This window comes from Hemibagrus wyckioides, linkage group LG15 (assembly GCF_019097595.1).
Source record: "Hemibagrus wyckioides isolate EC202008001 linkage group LG15, SWU_Hwy_1.0, whole genome shotgun sequence".
NCBI classification, from domain to species: Eukaryota; Metazoa; Chordata; class Actinopteri; order Siluriformes; family Bagridae; genus Hemibagrus; species Hemibagrus wyckioides.
The window spans coordinates 9,017,719-9,039,075 of NC_080724.1; the positions used below are offsets into that span (position 1 = coordinate 9,017,719).

General features: G+C 39.7%; 1 protein-coding gene across 1 annotated transcript in view; it reads left to right on the plus strand.

Moving 5' to 3' along the window:
* Positions 1-20,842, plus strand: part of syt6a (synaptotagmin VIa) — a 75,655-nt gene extending 54,813 nt beyond the window's left edge. Inside the window, exons 3-7 of the mRNA XM_058409065.1 lie at positions 450-1,008; positions 7,653-7,773; positions 8,843-9,014; positions 16,661-16,811; positions 17,188-20,842. Of these exons, the coding sequence (XP_058265048.1) occupies positions 450-1,008; positions 7,653-7,773; positions 8,843-9,014; positions 16,661-16,811; positions 17,188-17,259 (1,075 nt within the window). The 3' untranslated portion in view covers positions 17,260-20,842. The remainder of the gene's footprint in view (positions 1-449; positions 1,009-7,652; positions 7,774-8,842; positions 9,015-16,660; positions 16,812-17,187) is intronic.
* Positions 20,843-21,357: the final 515 nt, after the last annotated feature.

Below are 21,357 nucleotides of genomic sequence, written 5' to 3' on the forward strand. Positions count from 1 at the left end.
GGAAGTAATTAATAAACTGTTTGGTATTTATTTGGGACATATTCCCTCTTTATACTTATTCAGTTAACTGGATGATGGTTAATCCATATTCCCTTACCTGGGAGATCATTAATCTTTGTTCAGCACCAAAAGTATTTACAGTGGTTAATTAGCATTTTGACAGGTAAAGCTGTTCTCAAAGACCAGCACATTACAGTATGTTGGATATGAATGTGTTTTGCTGTGAAAGCTGTTGAAGCTAAATTAAAGCAATTTCACTGTCATGTAATGACAACTGTTGCATATAAATCAATAAAGGATTGCATATCGTGTGTACATATTAAATAAAACTCTAGGATTCAGAACAACAACAGTTTCCTCATCAACACAATTTCAGCCTCACATCTAAAACCCTTGGATGAAATCCTTGATCTAATCTGATATGCTTTCTGTCTGAATCTCATTCTCAGGCACAGCTCCTTCAAACGTCACCTGCCACGCCAGATGCAAGTAGGAAGTCTGGATCTGGGTGATGACTATGTGGACGTTGATGCGCAGCCCACAAGCATCGGGCGCATCAATCCTGAGCTCTACAAGCAGAGCATGCTTGAGAGCGAAGAGTCAGCCAAGAAAGGTAGCGGCAAGACCTGTGGTAAGATCAACTTCTCACTGCGCTACGACTACGAAAACGAGACACTGCTGGTCCACGTCCTCAAAGCTTTCGACTTGCCAGCTAAAGACCTCTGTGGCAGCTCAGACCCCTACGTCAAGATCTACCTGCTCCCAGACCGTAAGAAGTTCCAGACGCGAGTCCACCGCAAGACGCTCAATCCTACATTTGATGAAATCTTTCAGTTCCCAGTGCCCTACGATGAGCTGCAGAACAGGAAGCTCCACCTCAGCGTGTTTGACTTCGACCGCTTCTCAAGGCATGACATGATTGGCGAAGTCGAAATGGACAACCTGTTTGAGGTGTCCGATCTCTCCCGGGAGACTTCCATCTGGAAGGACATCCAGTACTCCACCACTGTAAGAGATTTTTTTTTCCATTCAGTTCCAGTGCAACTTCATAACATGTCAATAATCACTTTTAAAATTATTTTATTAGGGTTAGCCATGTTACAGTAACATTTTAATCAAAAAAGATCTTAAATGCACGTATAGTCTAAACTGCAGCACATGCAGTTAAATGCTTTTAATGATGGTCATCAGTGAAATTAATTCCCATTGGACAAATACGCTTAGGAATTATGATCCAGTTAATGTAAATAAAGATAAGGAAAGGCTTTGGGCATACAGTATGTGCAGCAATATGCAGTATTTGTTACACTTTGACAGCTTTTTACTGCCGTTGTTTAGAAAACCGCTCAGTTTTCAGGAGAACCAGTATCCCTTAATCGAAAACAAAAATACTGCCTATTTATCTGACTCAACAGTGCAGATTCTCTGTTTTGTTAAGATAAGAAAATCAATTGCTTGTATTTATCATGCAGCGCTATTGAGACAACCTTACCATCTCTTCTCCAGCATTCAGCACTTTCTCAGGGTTTTTTTTCTGAGACCTCAACCTGAATTACAATCTTAATTAATGTCAAGTCAGACATTTCAGCATCATCTGGCTTCATTAGGGTAGACGGTCGGTAGATCGGGCATTTCTGTGATAAATCTGCCATAAGAAGGATGCAGGAATCACCCAGTGTGTGATCTAGTCAAGTAAGTTTAGACTTGTGCCACTCTCTGGAAAAACACATGAACATGTCCTTGTCACCTTAAGGCAGGGCTGTCCAATCCTATCCACATGTGGGTGGAAGATTTCATTCCAATCAAGCAGAAGCCACACCTGATCTGATTCCACCTGTTTCATCAGTTGATTATTCTTTCTTACAAATGATGCCAGGGCTTCTGCTTGATTGGAATGAAGACCTGCACCTACACCAGCCCTTTCTGGATAATATTGGAAGTATCTTGACTATAGTACACCTGTAAGAATGATAATTGGATCTTAGTTAGCTTTTATCTTTTGACATATACTATATAGTACCTCTACAGGTGAAACATAGACACTATTTAGATGGTGACTTAAGTTCAAAGCTGCATTATTCTTAACCGATTTTTCTTGCATCAGAGGCTAGGCTTCCCAATATCATCTAGACTTTTAAACACAAGCATTTTCTGTGGAAAAAACCTACGCAATGCAAACATGTGGTAGCTTAGTGGTTAAGGTGTTGGACTACTGATTGAAAAGTTGTAAGAGTCCCAGGTCCACAAAGCTGCCGCTGCTGGGCCCCTGAGTAAGTCCAAGCCTCAGTTATTCATCTGAATAAAAAGGGAGTTAAAACGAAGGTTGCTCTGGATAAGGGTGACTGCCAAATGCCATAAAAGAAAAAAGAATGCAATAGCATTTTCTTCCTTTGCTATCGAATACACCATTAAATAATATGCTGTATAGGATTCTAATAATTTGCCTGTATACTGTATTACTTCAGATATAGTCCCATATATAACCATCAAATTACTGACTGCAAATTTGGTTTAATTGAACAATATGGTTTATTGTTGAACAAAGTGGTTAATTCATTTGTCAGCTTCCACAATATCCAGCACATTCCAGTTTTTAGATTTTAATCATGTTCATAAATTAATGAAGCCACAAAATACTTAATTAATGTCATTAAATTGTAATATGATGAAAAATAGTGCCTCTATTATCACATGTTTAATTGGCTATATTGAGTTGTCAGATGAATAAATAGCGCTGTTGTTTTTGTTAAATCAATGTGATCTCCTGTAAAGGAAGTTGGAGGATAAGCTTACACACCTACACACACTTACAGCTCACTTTAAGCAAGTGTTGAGTATCAGTAAACTCTTGATTAAACATCAGTGAGATAAGTCCTGTCTTAGATTAAAAATCTGCCTCCTCTTGCCTCTGCCTCCTCGAACTTTCAAGAGACACGATTTTAATTAAGTAATTATTTAATCATGAAATATTCATTCATAAACAAGCAATGTAGTATTTAATATTGGCCTGAAATGTCATGCCATATTTTTTCAGTGTCTACACAGTCTGAGTGTAATTTAAATTTTCTCTAAATTACCTATTATGGTTATATTCCAACTGTCAGACAGAGGCACTTGTCTTACTAAACTGCCTCTTGCTTGAGCTGTTATCATTCTTAAGTTCAGGCTCAAAATCGTATGCAATTGAGGCTGCGTTTAAAATTCAGTCACTGTAATCTGATCAAGCAGATCGGATCATTAGCTCGTCATGCTTGTCAACATCACGTGGCTTCTATATCTGTATATCTGATCAGATCTCAATATTTAAAAAAGTCTGCAGAGGAAAAATGGCCCCGCAACCAGAAGTTACGGGAAGTTTTACCAATCTCGTAAAATGAGAAGGATGAGGAGGTTTCAAATGTTACTAAGGCTGGCCTAATGAAAACAGTAAAAAGAAACCTATGGGTCCAAGATAGTTGCCAGCTGTGGTGGGAAAAATGTGCATACTTTACAGAGAATGAATTGTTCTGTAATTTTCGGATGTGTTTTGTGTGATGTTGATCTGTGAATGCAGACACGATGGCTAGATTGCGTTTATGGTATAGTAGGATCCCATCACAATGTGTCCTCGACTACCTTCGAACCAGGATATGTTGAATAACATTCCGATCACAAATGCGTTTACACTTATCTTTTCAATGCATATGTGGACAACATCCAAATTCAGGTCGCATTTTAATACTAAGTGTAAACACAGCCTGAGACACTTCTGAAGTCCTGTTGTTAGCTTTACCGCATGAATACCAGTGTCATTTCTTGTCATTTTTACACTGAAAGTAAAAAAAAAAAAGAAATATTATTGATGTTACCATTCAACAGGACAGGAAAGCGAGAGTGAGAGTGTGTGAAAAAAAATCCTTGAGAAGAGTCATAAATAATCCCTGCTATGGCATAATATTTACATTTTAAAAACCCGTCAATGACAGAAAGTTTCCTTGCTAGTGATTCACAAGCAAACGATAAATGGTGAGATTGATCTTGAAGGTTGTAAGATAAGACAACTTGCTGTTTTACACTCAATTAGTTGCTTAATGGTAAGAACTCAAGGACAAATGAAGGAAAGCTACAGCCATCATGAGTTACCCAGTGAACGAAAAAAAAAGCCTTTTAGTCTGATTTCCTGCAATAAAATATCTCTGTTTCTTAAAGACATGTGAAATGAACGTGTTTCCGTTTGTGGTGGCACTAATTGTTCTGGTGTTTTTCCATGCTTAGTAATTGATGCTAGCAGAGAAGTGGAAAAAAAAAAATACTCTGCACTCAATTATAGAGGAAGCGGTGATGCAAGAGATTTAACGAGACACACAGTCCAGCAGAAGGCTGGGATTAGACAGTTTTGATATGGCTTCATGTTCATTACAGTGACTGTTTCATCACGAATTAACTCATTGACAAGCTGGAAAGCATAATGTGTTTGGCATTTTAGACCCTTGCTAAAGCTCAAAGGACACTTTTCTCATGGTACTGCATTCAGGGCATTTTCTGTCAGCACTCACAAACAAAACAATAGGGACAAAAAAAACAGTTGTCACTTTCTATTATGTATGTAAGCAGCAGCAACTGAAGTCCTTACAAATCTGTCTGCACTGTTCCACTTTGGGGTCGTCTGCAAGAGTAAAATCTGTTGCACAGAACAAATACTGTGTTTGTATGTGATCAGTAAAGTGACAGATGACAATATGGTTTCTATGTCAGTGTACAACATGGAGACAGTTTTATTGTGGGTGGAAAAATAACATGATGCCAACTTGACAAGCGACATATGAATTTAGATTTAAATTTTGTATAGCGATAAGAGTTGCAGGATGTTCCCCAAATTCCTTTCAATCCACATTTGGTTTCTATCTAACCATTAGTCCTGTTTTCTTAAAGATTTTTTAGCTTTCTAATGTAAGTGAGTTTGACACTGGGATGTTTTTTAACCCCATGAAATCTGTCCCTGCCCATTTTTCCAAAACTTTGTCCCTAGGATCAACAGTGGCCTAGAGTAGACCGCCTAAAAAATTAATAATGTATAGAAAAATAAATATTCTAGTCCAGGTGTCGGTTTTTCTAGACACATTAATAGAAACCTGTGATTTGAACTGCAGCCAGAACTACAGTCAGAGCTGCTGTTGTGGAAAATTAATCGGCAATTTTATAATTCAATAGCACTCTAGTATAAATATATATAAAGATAAGAATTTGGATGCTTTTCAGTCTCAAAGATTTTTTTTTCCTAATATCATCTTAGGGAGTTTTTCCTTCTCAAGCAACCGTCGCCTGTGGCTTACTCATTAGAATGATTTTTTACTTTATAATTTATACCCGAAAGCTGCTTTGTGACGATGTCTATTGTTAAAATCGCTACACAAATCAAATTGAATTGAACTGAATTGATTTATTTCTAATAGGTCAGCATTTCGAAGCAAAAAAAACAATAAATAACAATCAAGTTTCTCTTGATCAGTGTAGTTAAAGTATGTAAAGACATTCTGAAAAGAATTATTGGAGTTTAACCCTGGACATGGATAGAAAGGATTTTGTTGTTTACAGTTTTTATTATATCTCATTAATTAGCAAAGTATGAAATTAGCTCCATGTAAAATACCAGTAGCTTTAAGAAAGTAAAGAAAGAAAGGAAAGGAAGTTCTTGAATGTTACAGCACACTTGAGTCCATGTCTATTACCAGAGTATCTTGTGATCAATCAGCGTTAGTCAGCTCCAATATCCACTGACTCCTTTTCTATCAAAGCAAAGTGCACTTTAATGTTACTTTCTAGATCCTTTTTTCTTTGTCAGTGATTCACCCTGGAGTGTGACTATTGGTGCTTCCTTCAAGCAGCTTTTAATAGCATCATTGCACTCACATTAGTGCTCCGCAAATCAACTTCGTGCACAGAAAGACGTTAAGCCACAGCGGGAGAAGAGTCAGGGCCCCTGTCCATCCCTGAGCGGCTTAGCCGGCTCATTTAAAGTGATTAGAGTTTCCACCAGTCTTAATGCTGTGGACAGGGTGAGACTGACTCAGGCACATTGGATAAATAACAGCCCTTCCACTTCATCTTACATGCTTAGCATCCGAACAGGCTTGGGTGGGCTCAGCGCCTGAAGCTGCCACTGACTCTTGTTTTTTTTTTTTTTGGTCTCCATTTTTGACCTGGCTTGAACTTTGAGGAAGCGATGGCTAACCTACCAAGGCTGTGTAGTGACAAAAAGTCAGAGACTTTCAGTGGTATTGACGGATAATTAGCGCCCAGTTGGGGTGGCGTCTTTTCTTAGTGAGATATAAGAGCTAATTGGGCAGGGTGGTGGTATCTGTCCAAACAGCCCACCACTCAGACCTCAGCAGTGAGTCACAGGCCTATTAAAGTCACCCCAGCAGTCACAGTCAGAAGTGCCAAGCTACAGCAGCAGATACCCACTTAAAATGTTTCCTAGAGCCTAATGACATACGTATGAGGCACCGAATTGTTATACTTATGTCTGACTGCCAAATTATTCCCAGGTTGAAAGTGACTCGGGGGGGAAAAACAAACACAGTATGTAGCACCAAAGTAGAGCCACTGCTGCTTTAATGGTGCAAAACCAGACAGAGGTTTTGCCCAATAGCAAGTGTGAGTCATGAAAAAAAAATGCATTAGTAATGATTTAGGTATCTGTGACATCATCGGATACTAAAAAGAAGCGTATTCAGATTTTCTGGTTTCATCAAATATTATATTGTTGACATAAGAATCTAAATGTTATCGTATTGCAACAGATCTGATCGCATTGTCAAATATCAAATCACTGCTAAATGATTCATATGTTTACACCTTTGCTATGTATGTGCTGTAGTGAACTGGACACTTAATAACCCTCAGTTTGGAATCAGATACCGGCTGATAAAATCTGTGATTCTGAGCCAGTGCAATTTTTCTCTTTTTTTTTTACCTTTAGTGGTAACCAAACATTTTTTCCAGAGGACAAAAAGATTGAAATTCCACCTGTTTGGTTGTTTCCAAGTTCAGTATTGATTGTCTTGCTCATGTCACTCACAACAGCGGGGGATAATATGAAACTGTTTTATCTTTAATTAAAGGATCCAAGAAAAAAAGCCCCACAAAAACCACATAAGCAACATATGAATTTAGATTTAAACCACAGAGGTGTTTCTATCTTCAAAGTAAATGGTGATATCAAACCCATTTCTGCTCTCTGAGATACCCCAAGTGCTTAATCTTGAGCCACAAACATTCTCTGTAAGATTATCCAACAGAGGGAAAAACACACGTGTCAGGACTCATGTTCTATCAGACTTACCATGATAAAATAATTCCTTTTTTTATATGAGGACCGGAACGCAGGTTTTCCAGACATACAGCACATCCTTAATATTAATAAATGCAATAAATAATGTTAGTAAATGGAGTCTTAGATTTCTAATAATACTCCTTAAACATTTCCTCGATAGCATATTTTTGCTTATAAGCACATGATATTTCAGGTCATCAAAGGAAATTATTTTACTGAAATTCTATTGGTCATGCCATGAGTTCACTGAGTCAACTTACAGTAGCTTGCTCTCACTTTTTCTGCTCGATCGCTGTTGATTTTCACTCCACTGACATTGTGTTTGTGTGTGAGACAGGAGAGCGTGGACCTTGGGGAGATCATGTTCTCACTATGCTACCTGCCTACAGCTGGAAGACTTACACTCACTGTAATCAAGTGCAGGAACCTCAAGGCCATGGACATCACAGGATATTCAGGTAGCTTCTTTTTACTTTTTAAAGAATAATATAGTTTCATTTTATTAAATATATTGTTTCATATCTGTTAAACAATGAATTTGACTAGAATTATCTTCTCGTAGCACTTGGGAATGTAAATGCCCCATGATATACTTTTCAAAATCAATTTTTTAATATTTCCTAGCTGTGCACCATTAACTTGATTGAAATAGGGCCATATCATTAAAACTGCCAGCAAATATAGCTTCGATGTGAGCTCAAAGCAATGGATATAAAAACTAAGTGTCTTGTTATATAATGGTTTTAAATGGCAGCAATATTTGATCGTGACTCCACTAAAAAAATGTTTCATGTCACAAATTTAATTCACATGCAGTAAACCCAGGCTATTAAAATGTGCCCAAAGCACATTTGGTGTCTGAGTCAAACATCCCTATCCAATTTGTTCCGCTTGAACTGGGAGTAGTTTGGTGCCTGAGTAATGTACAAAAATAATAAATCATACATATCACCCACCCACTGATACATGGTAAAGCTGGAAATCAGTATGCAGTAATGATAGTGGACTGTATTGTAGGGTTCGTTGCAATAAAGCGCTGGATCTCCAAGACTCGCTCTGAATACTAAGTTGATCATCAGTAGTCTGATGAAACAAGTCATACTTAAAGAGCAAGCCAGTCTATGGGACCTCCTGCTTCCATCCAGCTCAAGCTTTCTCTTAATGCTGACATGACTGATCTGTCTGCTCAGCTGGTCATTAAACTCTTGAGTGGAGTTGAACCGTGCTCAGGTTTGCTTTCCAGATGCGTAGAAGTGTTTCTATTCAGGATCCTGAAGCATTTGGTGGAAAAAAGTTTAAAAAAAGACATTAGAAATTGGCAACACATGGCAATGATTTCCATTCAACAGAACGGCAGTGTACAGGTAAAAAGGATTAATATTATATTTTGGGTTGATTCAATATCATGAATTGTTCAGCTGTAGGTTCTTATATTGATATCAGGGATTGTGCAAAGAGAACAACACAAATGCTTTGCAATTGTTATTATTGTTAAAATCTGAGTAACTTATTCCTGTGTTTGCACAGATCCCTACGTCAAAGTGTCTCTCATTTGTGACGGGAGACGTTTGAAAAAGAAGAAGACCACCATCAAAAAGAATACACTCAACCCCACCTACAACGAAGCCATCATTTTTGACATCCCTCCAGAGAACATGGATCAAGTCAGCCTGCACATCTCTGTCATGGACTACGACCTGTATGTAAAACTCATGCAAACTCAGTGTTCAGGGTTTTGTGAATTTATTCGCTCTGTCTTGGGTTGTAATGATATGAGCCAAATCACCATATAACACATGATTAGTTATTAGTGAAGATTATTTAGGAATCACCCATTAATTTACATGAAAATATCACAATATTTAACAGAGACAGATAAAGAAATAAACATCTGTAGGATTGTTATCTAATCTTTGGCAAAAAGATTTGGCACACAGTATAAATGTTGAATTTTGTACTTTATATTTGTAAGGATGCACCAGAGGCAGGTTTAGCAGAATCCATAATGCAGATCTTTATTAAACAAGACGGCAGGCCAGAATCAGTATCGATGTGGCAGTGCAAAAGGGTCAAAACCGGGAAATAAAACACTAGAGTAAACTGAAACAAAGCCGAGAAACGAGAGACGTAGAAAACAGGGACAGGCAAGGATCATACACGAAAATAGCAATCAGAGGCAAATAGCAAGGCTTGGTACGTAAACTACTAGAGAGAACAATACTTCGCAGCTAACAACAGACAGCATGCTGCTTATATAGCCGAGCAAGAACAAAGCCATAGCCAGAAAGTATTCGGGTGATGGTGCCCTCTGGTGTTCTGGCTCTACGTATGACGTTACAGAACCCCCTCCTCTAGGAACACCTCCAGGTGTTCGGCGACGCGGGCGCCGACGCGGGCACCCCCGCGGGCACGGGGCAGGTCGGTTCGGGAAGTTCAGGTGGAATTCTTCCGTGAGAGAGGGGTCGAGAATGTCCTGAGCATTGACCCAGCAGCGTTCTTCCGGGCCGTACCCCTCCCAATCCACCAGATGTTGAAGGTGTCCACCTCGACGACGAGAGTCAAAAATCGTGCGTACCTGATATGCTAGAGAACCATCAATTTCCAACGGAGGGGGTGGTTCGGTGATAGTGGGGCTGAAGGTCTGAGGTTCATGAAAGGGCTTCAGTAAAGAGAGTAAAGAGTAAAGAAAGGTGGGAGAAATGCGGTATGTGGTGGGAAGCTCGAGGCGGAAAGAAACAGGGTTCACTTGGCGTAGGATTTGGATCGGGCAACAAACTTGGGGCTCAGCTTATGACACGGGAGTTTCAGTCTTAGATTTTTTGTAAAGAGCCATACTTTCTGCCCCACTTGGTAAGTAGGATGAGGGCACCGATGACAGTTAGAGTGAATTTCCTGTTGTCGGATCGCCCTTTGGAGGCGCACATGAGCTCTCTCCCATACCTCTTGGCTACGTCTGGACCAGTCCTCAACCGTGGGCACATCTGAGGGTTCCCTGGACCAAGGGAAGAGGGGAGGTTGGTAGCCCAGCACACACTGGAAAGGAGTTAAGCCGGTGGAGGTGTGACGCAATGAGTTTTGGGCATACTCAGCCCAAGGGAGAAACTCACTCCATCAGTGCTGTTCGCGGCTACAGTAAGTTCTTAGAAATCTTACAATCTCTTGATTAAGCCTCTCTGCTTGTCCATTAGACTGAGGATGATACCCAGAGCTGAGGCTGATGCCGATTCCTAGACGTTTACAAAACTCCGACCACACACGGGAGGTGAACTGTGGGCAGCAATCAGAAACAATGTCCTCAGGTAGGCCATAGTGACGAAAAACTTCCTGGAAGATTGCGGTAGCAGTTTCCATGGCGGTAGGTAAACCCTTCATGGGGATTAGCTTACATGACTTGGAAAACCTGTCAATTACTACCATGACTGTAGTGAAGCCTTGCAAGACAGGGAGGTTGGTGAGGAAGTTCACTGCTAAGTGAGACCATGGTCGATGAGGAATGGGCAGTGGCTCTAGGAGTCCTTCGGGCAGCTGACGACTGGTTCGGGACTGAGCGCAAGTCGAGCATGAACGGACAAATTCCTCTGCATCATGGTTGAGGGATGGCCACCAGAATCGTTGTCGCACCAGCTGAGTGGTTCTGTGGATGCCTGGATGTCCAGAACTCGGGCTCTCATGGATCCACTGTAAAACTCGCTGGCGGAGACTCGAGGGCACATATACTTTGGTAGGAGGAACAGTAGGGGGAGGAGTTTCGGTAGACTGCGCTTGTTCGATGTCTCTCATTAGGTCCCATTGTACGGGGGCTATTCGGACGGATGGTGGGAGGATAGTGTCAGGACTGGCAGGTGGTTCTAGGGTCTTGTGGATTCTGGACAGAGCATCGGCTTTCCCGTTCTTAGAGCCTGGGCGATATGAAACTGAAAACTGCATTTCTGCAAAAGCATTTCGGAGATAAGCCAGGTTTCTATGATCTGTCAGCACCAGGAACGGATGGCGGGCTCCCTCAAGCCAGTGTCTCCATTCTTCAAGGGCAGCTTTGATGGATAGCAGTTCCCTGTTCCCAACGTCATAGTTTCTTTCTGCCGGCATGAGCTTACGGGAGAAAAAGGAGCAGGGATGAAGTTTCTTGGACTCTGGCTGGCGTTGGGAGAGCACGGCACCTATTCCACTACTTGATGCGTCCACCTCCACTACAAACGGTAGCTCAGGGTTAGGGTGGCAGACTATCGGAGCGGAAGAGAAGTTCACTTTTAGTCTCCGAAATGCAGTCCGGGCTTGATCCGTCCATGTCAATTTCTTGGGTTTGCCTTTCAACAGAGAAGTTAACGGGCTTGCAATAGTACTATAATTTTGGATGAACCTCCTGTAGAAGTTTGCGAATCCGAGAAAGTGTTGTAAACCTTTGATAGACGTGGGTTCTGGCCAAGATGTTATGGCGGATACTTTCTTCTGATCCATTTCTACTCCCTTGGGCGAGATTAAGTACCCTAGGAAAGCAACAGAAAAACAGTGAAACTCACACTTTTCTAGTTTGACATATAGGCTATGGTCCATGAGGCGTTGAAGGACAGCACAAACATGAGAGATGTGTTGTTCATAGTTGGTGGAGTAAATAAGAATGTCGTCAATATATGCAATGACGAATTTATTTAACATATCTCGGAATACTTCATTAATGAGTGATTGGAAGACGGCTGGGGCGTTCGTAAGTCCATAAGGCATGACCAAGTACTCATAGTGTCCATGTGTTGTGTGAAACGCTGTCTTCCATTCATCGCCCTCTCTGATCCGGATAAGATTATATGCGCTGCGCAGGTCAAGCTTAGTGAAGATCTTGGCTCCTCGTAACTGTTCGAGTGCGGCGGGCACAAGAGGAAGTGTATAGGGATATGGAACTGTGATAGCATTCAGGCCTCTGTAATCAATGCAGGGTCGAAGACCTCCGTCCTTTTTTTCCACAAAGAAGAATCCTGCAGCAGCTGGTGACGTAGAGGGGCGGATGTATCCAGCCGCTAAGGCTTCTTCGATATATTCCTCCATAGCTTGTTTTTCAGGGAGAGATAAAGGATAAATGCGATTTTTAGGAGGTGTGGTGTTAGGAAGGAGGTCAATAGCACAATCCCAGGGTTGATGCATGGTAACTCGGCGGCCTTCTCTTTACTAAAGACCTCTTGGAAATCCTGGTATTCTTTTGGGAGGGTGATTTGGAGAGATGCCATTGGGCTTTCGATGGAGGTGGAGAGGCATGGACGGATCATCTTATCGGAAAAACAGTTCTTGATGCAAAAGGAAGACCACTTTCTTAGTTCTCCATCCTTCCATGAGATATCTGGGTTATGAAGTTGGAGCCAGGGAAGGCCTAGGACGACGGGGTTAGATGGGGAGGTAATGACGAAGAAGCTTAGTTTTTCTCGATGAAATAATCCAATCTGAACTTCTATGACAGATGTGTGATGAGTTAGTAGGCCCTTCCCAATAGGTTGATCGTCAATGGTGGTGACTCCTAGCGGTGGGATACATGGGATGATAATGAGTCCGAGTTCTTTTACTAGATCGTGGTCAATCAGATTTAGTGCAGCCCCGGAATCGATCAGCGCTGTGACGAGAAAGCGAGAATCCTTATGCAAGAAGCTAACTGGCAGAGAAACTTTAGAAACCAGTCTCACGACCTCTACCTGGGAGGTGGTAGGCTTTACGGGGCACTGGAAGATCCGTTGACCTGGTTGTCCGCAGTAGAAACACAGCTGCTGCTGGAAACAGCGTTCGCGCTCCTCCTCTGAGACGTGAGACCTCCCCAGTTGCATCGGCTCAGCAGCTTCCTCTCTCTGGCAGTGGTATTCCATAGAGCGGCGCGGTGTGGAGCGAGTAGTGGGGGTCTGTGTACAATGCTGGCGGCGTAGGTTGTCCAGGCGAATAGCAGTGGATATATACTGGGAGAGTGTTGTAGTAATGTCCCTGCACGCCATTTCAGCTTTCAATTCTCTGGAAAGTCCTTCCCGAAACACCGCTATTAATGCCGCCTCATTCCAGCCTGACTGAGCAGCAAGCGTGCGAAACTCAATAGCGTAATTAGCAGCAGTAGCAGTTCCCTGGCGTAATTCCAATAACTGTACGGAAATGTCTTTACCTCCTGCCGGATATTCAAACACTTCCTTGATTAGGTTTGCAAAGTAATCCGCCGAGATTTTGACTTGGGGATCCGAATCCCACACTGCTGACGCCCAATCCAGTGCTTTACCCGTTAGAAGAGACAGCATGAATGCGCATCTTATGGTTTCGCTGCCGTAGGCTTCCGGTTGTACAGCAAAAAAGTTGTCCACTTGATGCAGGAAGCCCCGGCATCGATCGGCGGCACCATCAAACTTCTCCGGCAGCGCAAAGCGTGGTAATTCTCAGTGCGGAGGTGGCACAGGAGCTGAGGCCGTGGCCGGCGCTTGTTGTTGTAGCAGCCGCACGTTGGTGGCTTCTAACTCTGCAACCTGGTCCTGGTAGCACCGGATCATATGCCCTTGGCGAACGATGGTCGCACTAAGATCCGCTGGATTCTCCGCAGGCGAAGTATTCTGTAAGGATGCACCGGAGGCAGGTTTAGCAGAATCCATAATGCAGATCTTTATTAAACAAGACGGCAGGCTAGAATCAGTATCGATGTGGCAGTGCAAAAGGGTCAAAACCGGGAAATAAAACACTAGAGTAAACCGAAACAAAGCCGAGAAACGAGAGACGTAGAAAACAGGGACAGGCAAGGATCATACACGAAAATAGCAATCAGAGGCAAATAGCAAGGCTTGGTACGTAAACTACTAGAGAGAACAATACTTCGCAGCTAACAACAGACAGCATGCTGCTTATATAGCCGAGCAAGAACAAAGCCATAGCCAGAAAGTCAGTATTCGGGTGATGGTGCCCTCTGGTGTTCTGGCTCTGCATATGACATTACAATATTAATTTTAGTTTGGTTTATATTAATGGTCTTCATATAAAAAAGTTCTATATTAACAGATCCTTCACAGGAACGGTAGATCAGATGATCAACATAATCAATGGCTAATAATAAAGAAAATATGTTTTTAATATGTTTTTAATAAGTAGATATTTATTTAACATTTAGGGAAGGAGTCTCCAGTGTCAATGCGATAGGTTTTCTGCCGTCTATGAGTCTTCATGACAGATGGGTTTGCACTTTTTGTTTTGTCTTTTTTTTTGGTGGAGAAATAAGCTGGTGAGGAAAAGATTGTTTACAGCTGCTATAACTCTAGATGAGAATATGATAACTTGATTGTGATGATCCACAACATTAAATGTTTACTTTAAAGGAAATGTAAGAGAGAGAGAGAGAGAGAGAGAGAGAGGGAGAGAGAGATATTGTGGTGTATTTGTGAATATTCCACTGACAGAAGAAATTAAATCCAAATTGACTTAAATTAGAAGCTACAAATTTACGAAACACTGAGGTTTGGATTAAACCCAATTCAATTTCAATGACCCAAACAGTCTAATAGTTATAAACAATCAGTTATAAATGTTATAACTTTGACTATGAAATGTTGGTCTGTAAATATATTTTTAAAGACTCCCTGGTCTCCCTGGACCCCCAAATCCCAGTTTTCCCAAAACCAGTGTTCTACAGGAAGTGAGCCAATCCAAAAATAACGGGGTTACTCAAAGAATGAGAAAAACAGTATGCATAAATCTGCTAAAATTGATTGCCCTGTTTTACAGTCTATGGTTCCTGAGACTTGCTGCATCTGGATGTTGCATGTGTGTGTGTGTGTGTCTGTGTGTGTGTGTGTGTGTGTGTGTGTGCAAATAGATGATAAATCACACTGGGAAAAATTGTGAAATCTTCACCACAGACTCATGGTTTCATGAATTCATGGTCCTTGGTCCAGATTATTGTCTCCCTTAACATACATTAACCTCCTTTATTTATTTTTAAACAGAGATTATTACGACATCATGGTGTATAAATTGTACTGTTTCTTAGTTTCAAGCACACAACCATAGCCTCTAACATGACCTTTTATTCTGTTTCACTCAGAAAAGCTTTGGTTTCTAGTCCCAGATTCTCAGAAAGAAGGTGATGGTGTATCAGAGAGAAATATAGAGGGTGACACATTTACTCACATTGAAGCTCTGAGGAAAAGGTCAGGAGAAGGTAGTGGTAATCACAGGAAGCTCCTGTTTATAGAGACGCTGCGGTTTGCGTCATGTTTGGACTCAAGGAAGGATATCATAAAGCAACAATATTGCTAAGTTCAGTTATAAAATATTTCATATGCATACGATGGGATTACAGTGTCCACAGTTATGTGTTGTATTCATGACTTTTAATGAGATCATGTTCATATTTATATGCCTGTTCATGAAATATACCAAAACAGATTCATATCTTTGTGCCACATGTATGTTCATATAATAATAATAATAATAATAATAATAATAATAATAATAATACAATATCTTATTCTTCTTCCTATTATTATTATTATTATTATTATTATTATTATTATTATTATTATTATTATTATTATTGAGTGAGTATTTGAGTGAGGAATAAAATATTTTGCTACAATCATCAACAAGGAAGTGGTGTGAATTGACCTGACATGAATCAAAGTTACTATTACTACCTTAACACTGATGAATTTCTTATAACATGTCCTGAAGTGTGTCATTCCTGTAATACATTTACATTTAATACATTCCATAATAATTTACCAGTTTATTTATTTGTAAAAATGTGATATTTGTTAATAATAATTTCATTTAAAGTTGCTGAACACTGGTGAAGCAAGTTATCACTTGCATTATAGTAGCTGTAAACAGTCATTTCCTTACTAGCCTCTCTTCTTATTTATTTATTTATTCATTCATTCATTCATTCATTCATTCATTCATTCATTCATTCATTCATTCATTCGTTTTTATTGTTCTTCCCGCAATCTCCTGCAGCCCTCTGTCCTGAAGATTTTCTCATGTTGGAAAACATAAATTTCTAGCTGAGTGTTAAACAGCACTGACTCTAGAAAAAGTAATAGCAGTAAGTCGAAGAGTCCCTGTTACTATAGAATCGATATGTATTAGAACGAGCACATTAACGTAAATCTTGCAGCCGGTACTTTAGCCCAAGCTGCTGTTCCAGAAAACGAGTCAGAATCTTTCGACCAATCGGAGAAATCGACAGGGTTATGGTAGAAATGCTGAGTCACTATTATTTCCTGAAATAATATTTGCTAACTAATTTATAATACACATGTTTGATGTTATGTGAATTAAAAAAAATAAATAGCTGGTACACAAATGACATGTGATGTGTACATGTTTATTCTTTTCTTCCTTTTCCAGGGTGGGTCATAACGAGATCATTGGCGTGAACCGTGTAGGATGCGGAGCTGAGGGCCTCGGCAGAGACCATTGGAATGAGATGCTGGCGTACCCGCGCAAACCCATTGCACACTGGCACCCCTTACTGGAGCCCAAGAAATCAGAAAAAGAGGTTTGGGTCCTTTTTCATTTCCTTTGTGGAAAATTTTATATGTTTATTTAAACTTGGAAGGGTGGAAGTTCAATTTTCAATAAGTGGGAATTATGTATCCCAAAAAAAAACAACAACAAATAATTATGATTCAGTCCATGCCTGAACTCTCTGAAGATCCTCTTCAAGACCTAATATTAATAATTCAGTGAATGTGTCAAATGATGTATTATACATTTATATATATAAACACAATCTCTCATGTAAAAAAAAGGCTGTAAAACAATAACAGTTTTAATGTTTAATGAATCACTCTTGAGTGAGAATGGCGTGGCTGCTTCCTTCTGTTGCCAATGTTATTTTCAACAGCTTTTCCTGTCTTCTCTTTTCTTTTCAGTGGAAAACCAGGACTGCTAGTTTTGACAGTCAGGGTTCCTGCCCTTCCCCCAAAGCCCCCGCCAGCCCTTGAATGGAACCACATGTGCCCCAGAAGGCCTGGCTCCCTTTCCTGCTGTCTGTCTGTGTGCCCGAGGAAAAAAATAAAAAGCAACAAAAAGTAAACCAGAACATCAAAATCCCTGCCATCGCCAGGTCTACTCGGTTTCTCCAGGGCTTCTAAGCACCAGTTCCATGCAGTATTTCTCTAAAACCTCTGGAGTCCGAACCTTGTTTTGCAGTCAGTTCTTGGAGGCCTTGTGCACAAATAATTCACGGAACGCGACACCTTTTTTCGTACAGCAGAAGAATTTTTTTTCCCTACCTTTCAAAAGGTGGATGAAATCTGACTATGGCATTATCAGAAGAATCACTTCAACAGGATGAAGTTTTCCTTGTAGGATGATCACATTACTCAGCGCTCGCTGCTTGGAAAAAAAACAGCTTATCTCCGAGAGCCGAGCGTCTGGAAGTTAAAGGAAGGACAATTCAAGCCAGAAAACGGAAAAAAGACTCAATTTAAGGCAGTGAGAAGTGATAAGAATAGAAGAGAAAAATTAATTGTCAGCGTTTAGACGTGAATAAACCTCTCCAGATTCTTCTGGGACTTAACACAGATGTTGTCGAAACTTTTACAATAGCCGTCTTGAGCTTTATTGATGTCGTACAAAAAAAGAAAAAAGAATTGTGTTAGTTATGCCATTTAAAAAAAGATGCGTTCGCCAATTCAAGCAGAGCACAAAGATCTCAAGTGCTTTCCTTACTGTCCTCCAAATAGAGATATTTTGCGATGGTGTTATTGGTGGATGATAGAATAGTAACATTTATCTATGTTAAATTAACACATTTAGACAAAACAATGTTAGTCAGTACATTAGTACTCATGTTCTCAGTAGTCTCTCTGTAGTTTTTTGATCTCCATTTGAACTTTCTGCTAAAGATTTAAAGTAGTTTTATAGTTGAAGCTCATGTTAATCTGTTTTTGCTGTCAGTTAATCATCACTTGTGTTCAACGACTCCGTCATCGGGTTGTTTGATACGCAGTACCGGAAACAGATTTTATACAACTAAAAATTAAGGGCAGATGACGGTTAACAAAGTCAACCTTTTCTTAAACTTGACATATTATTCGCACAAAACGAAGCACCAACAATTCCTCTACAGGAATAAGACATGTGGAGTCATGATACAAATCTCTAGATGACAAAAACTCTTTAAATCAATGTGGCACTTCAGGTGTAAATTAGGATATTTGAAGCCTGAGTGTTATGAATTACACACATTACACTTAGGATAAAAGTTTAAATGCCATTTTCTGACTCTTCAGAAAGCACGGTTGCACTCCAGCAATTTACCAACAAGTGCTCTACATATGAAGGATTTATTCATTATTGCTGTAATAACTTGGCTGTTGACTGTATTTGTCACGCTTAACAAACACATTTTTTATACTGCTGGGTCTCTTTTATGATTCCTTCCTCACAAAAAAAAAAAAAGCAGAACGCAGCAGTTTCTATAAGCGCTCGGCCATCGTAGGAGAAAAAGGAGCTCACGGGGAAAAAGATGCATGCAGGCAAAAGCAAACTGAAACACTTTTACCTTTTTGCTATGAAGGTGAGCTGCGGTTCTTCTCCATCACATACTCAACCCAGTACACTACACTTAGAATTCATTATAAAGCCTTGAATTCATCATCGTGCGCCCAGTGTGATGAAAACCATGGAATAGATGTCCGACGGTATTTCGTGTTAAATCGTAACAAACGTCATACCTGATAAAAGCACAGAGCGATAAAAAATAAAAGTAGAGACTTTAAAAGATGCAATACAAAACCATCTAAAGGGGTGGCAAAAAAAATTGTCACATTTCTTACAATTTTGTAGCATCATTGTTCCCATTAAGTAATTTTTCAAAAATTGTTCTACCTAAAAACCTAAAGAAACTTATATTTGTCCTTGTGAATTGATGTTTTTCACGTTTTAATGCCATTAACTGATGTTCTTGTTTTGACTGTAATGTAATATGTTATGATGCTGTTTGTGTGGCCGTCTGGGAAAAGCCATCAGAATTTGCAGCTGAATTCTGGCAAATAGATGAAATCAGACCTGCTGATACGCACATATTTTGTTCTAGGACCTTCGAATTTTAATGTCAGAGTACACTGCTACAAGTTATTTCTCAAAAGGACACCAAAAGGGGCATTTTTTCTGACAATAAAGAAAAATGTTTCTGTCCTGTTATTTTTCTTGCTTTAAACATGTGCCGTCACTTTCTGACAAATTAAAAGACTTATGAGTTCATTAATGCGATATAAAATCTATCAACTGTATGTTTGACTTAACATTAGAGAAGCATATATATTATCAATGCCACAGAAAATATTTCTGTCCAAAATACAATAAAAAATTTCGTTCAGATTTTTCAAAAAGAAAAGACTACAGAAATATGCAATGAAATGCCGAGTCTAGTACTTTAAATGTTTAAAAAAAAAATGTAATGATAATTAAAAGATGATTTAGCAACAGCAGGCAAACCCATTAGCCTGGTGGTTACCGTAAAACCCTGAATATATGTGCTCTATACTTTCATTACACCTTAAATAATTCATTATTATTATTATTATTATATTATTATTATTATTATTATTATTATTATTATTATTATTATTATTATTCATAATTCAATTCTATTTTGAAGATGTCATGCATTTATTTTTCCCTCTTATCCCTGTGCTGTTCAGCAAACTCTGGTCTGCCTGAAAAATGAAAAATTTTTTCTGGGTCAGTGCAAAATTTTGAAAGGCGTATATATTCTAAAATGTCAAACTTTCGCCATGAGTTTTCCCAGACCACCACATGTTTATATTCATTATTTAGGGTCACATTGAGTTGAGCTTTAGTTCAGTTCTCTCTGTTGTACACAACTCATTCTAGACATTATTACTTCTTTAAAAGCTAAAGCAACTTTGACATTAGAGCTCAGAACACTTGGGAACAGCATTAACTTAGATTAGACACTTCCTTTTGGATGTCATCCTGCAGGCATCCCAGTGCTGTGGTGTGTTTTAAATCACGTCTCAGTGAGGATTACAGTGGAATTAACATCTGCGAAGGAGCTACAAGTTATAAATCCACATGGACTCAACTCCCTTAAATTAACGAACATTACTTTAGTACTCAGACTTTTCATTGCAAAATTAGATGTCATTGTTTGAAAGTAGAAGCTAAATAGAAGAAGGAGATGAATAAAACTCCTCCATCAGCCATTATACATTACAGCTGCTGAGGTTTTCATCTATGTTTCTATGTAAACAAATGAATCTAATATTTTGGTGAATAACTGCAGGTAACTGTTTGATGACTTGACAACTTGTTGTACTGTTTTGATTCCTACCTGTACCAACCATGTTTATGATGTCCTCAGGCCCCGGCACTATAGACACAATCTGTTCCTGTTGTAGGTGGAATCTGTGAAATGGGTACAAATTACTTTACGGTGTGTGCAGTTTATGAACCTCTTTTTCTCTCCTTTGTGAATTTAACAACTTTCCAATTTTATATTGCTAATTTGTACTTGTAAGAAAACTGTCTATTTCAAACAAGCAGAAATAAAGTTGTCGGCTGAGTCGTTTCATTTCTTCTGCTTCGTTGTACTTCATCACAGACTGATTACTGATGAGTAATGAGCTTGCTTAAAGATGATCACAAATCTTAAGTGACTCTGCGATAAAGAAGGACCAAGACTTAAAAACCAATTAGAAACATTTTCATTCTTCCCAACTGACATGAGTAAAACAACTGATGTTAAAGACATTGACTGCATGTTATTCAATAAGCAAAGTCAGTAACCTTATGTTAACCTAGAACCATTGTTCTCAATATGGGGTCTGACAAGCATTTAGCATTTTTTTCAAGACCACAACCCACCATTATCAACGATGGCTCAAGTGGTTAGGACTATGGGCTTATTAGTGGAAGGTCAGAATTCCAGCCCAAGTACCACCAAGTTGCCAGCACCAGAACCCTGAACAAGGCCCTCAACCTTCCCTGCACCAGGGGCACTGCACCATACTGTATCTGCCCCTGCACCCTGACCTCAAGCTCCAAAGCTGGGATATGTAAAGAAAGAAATT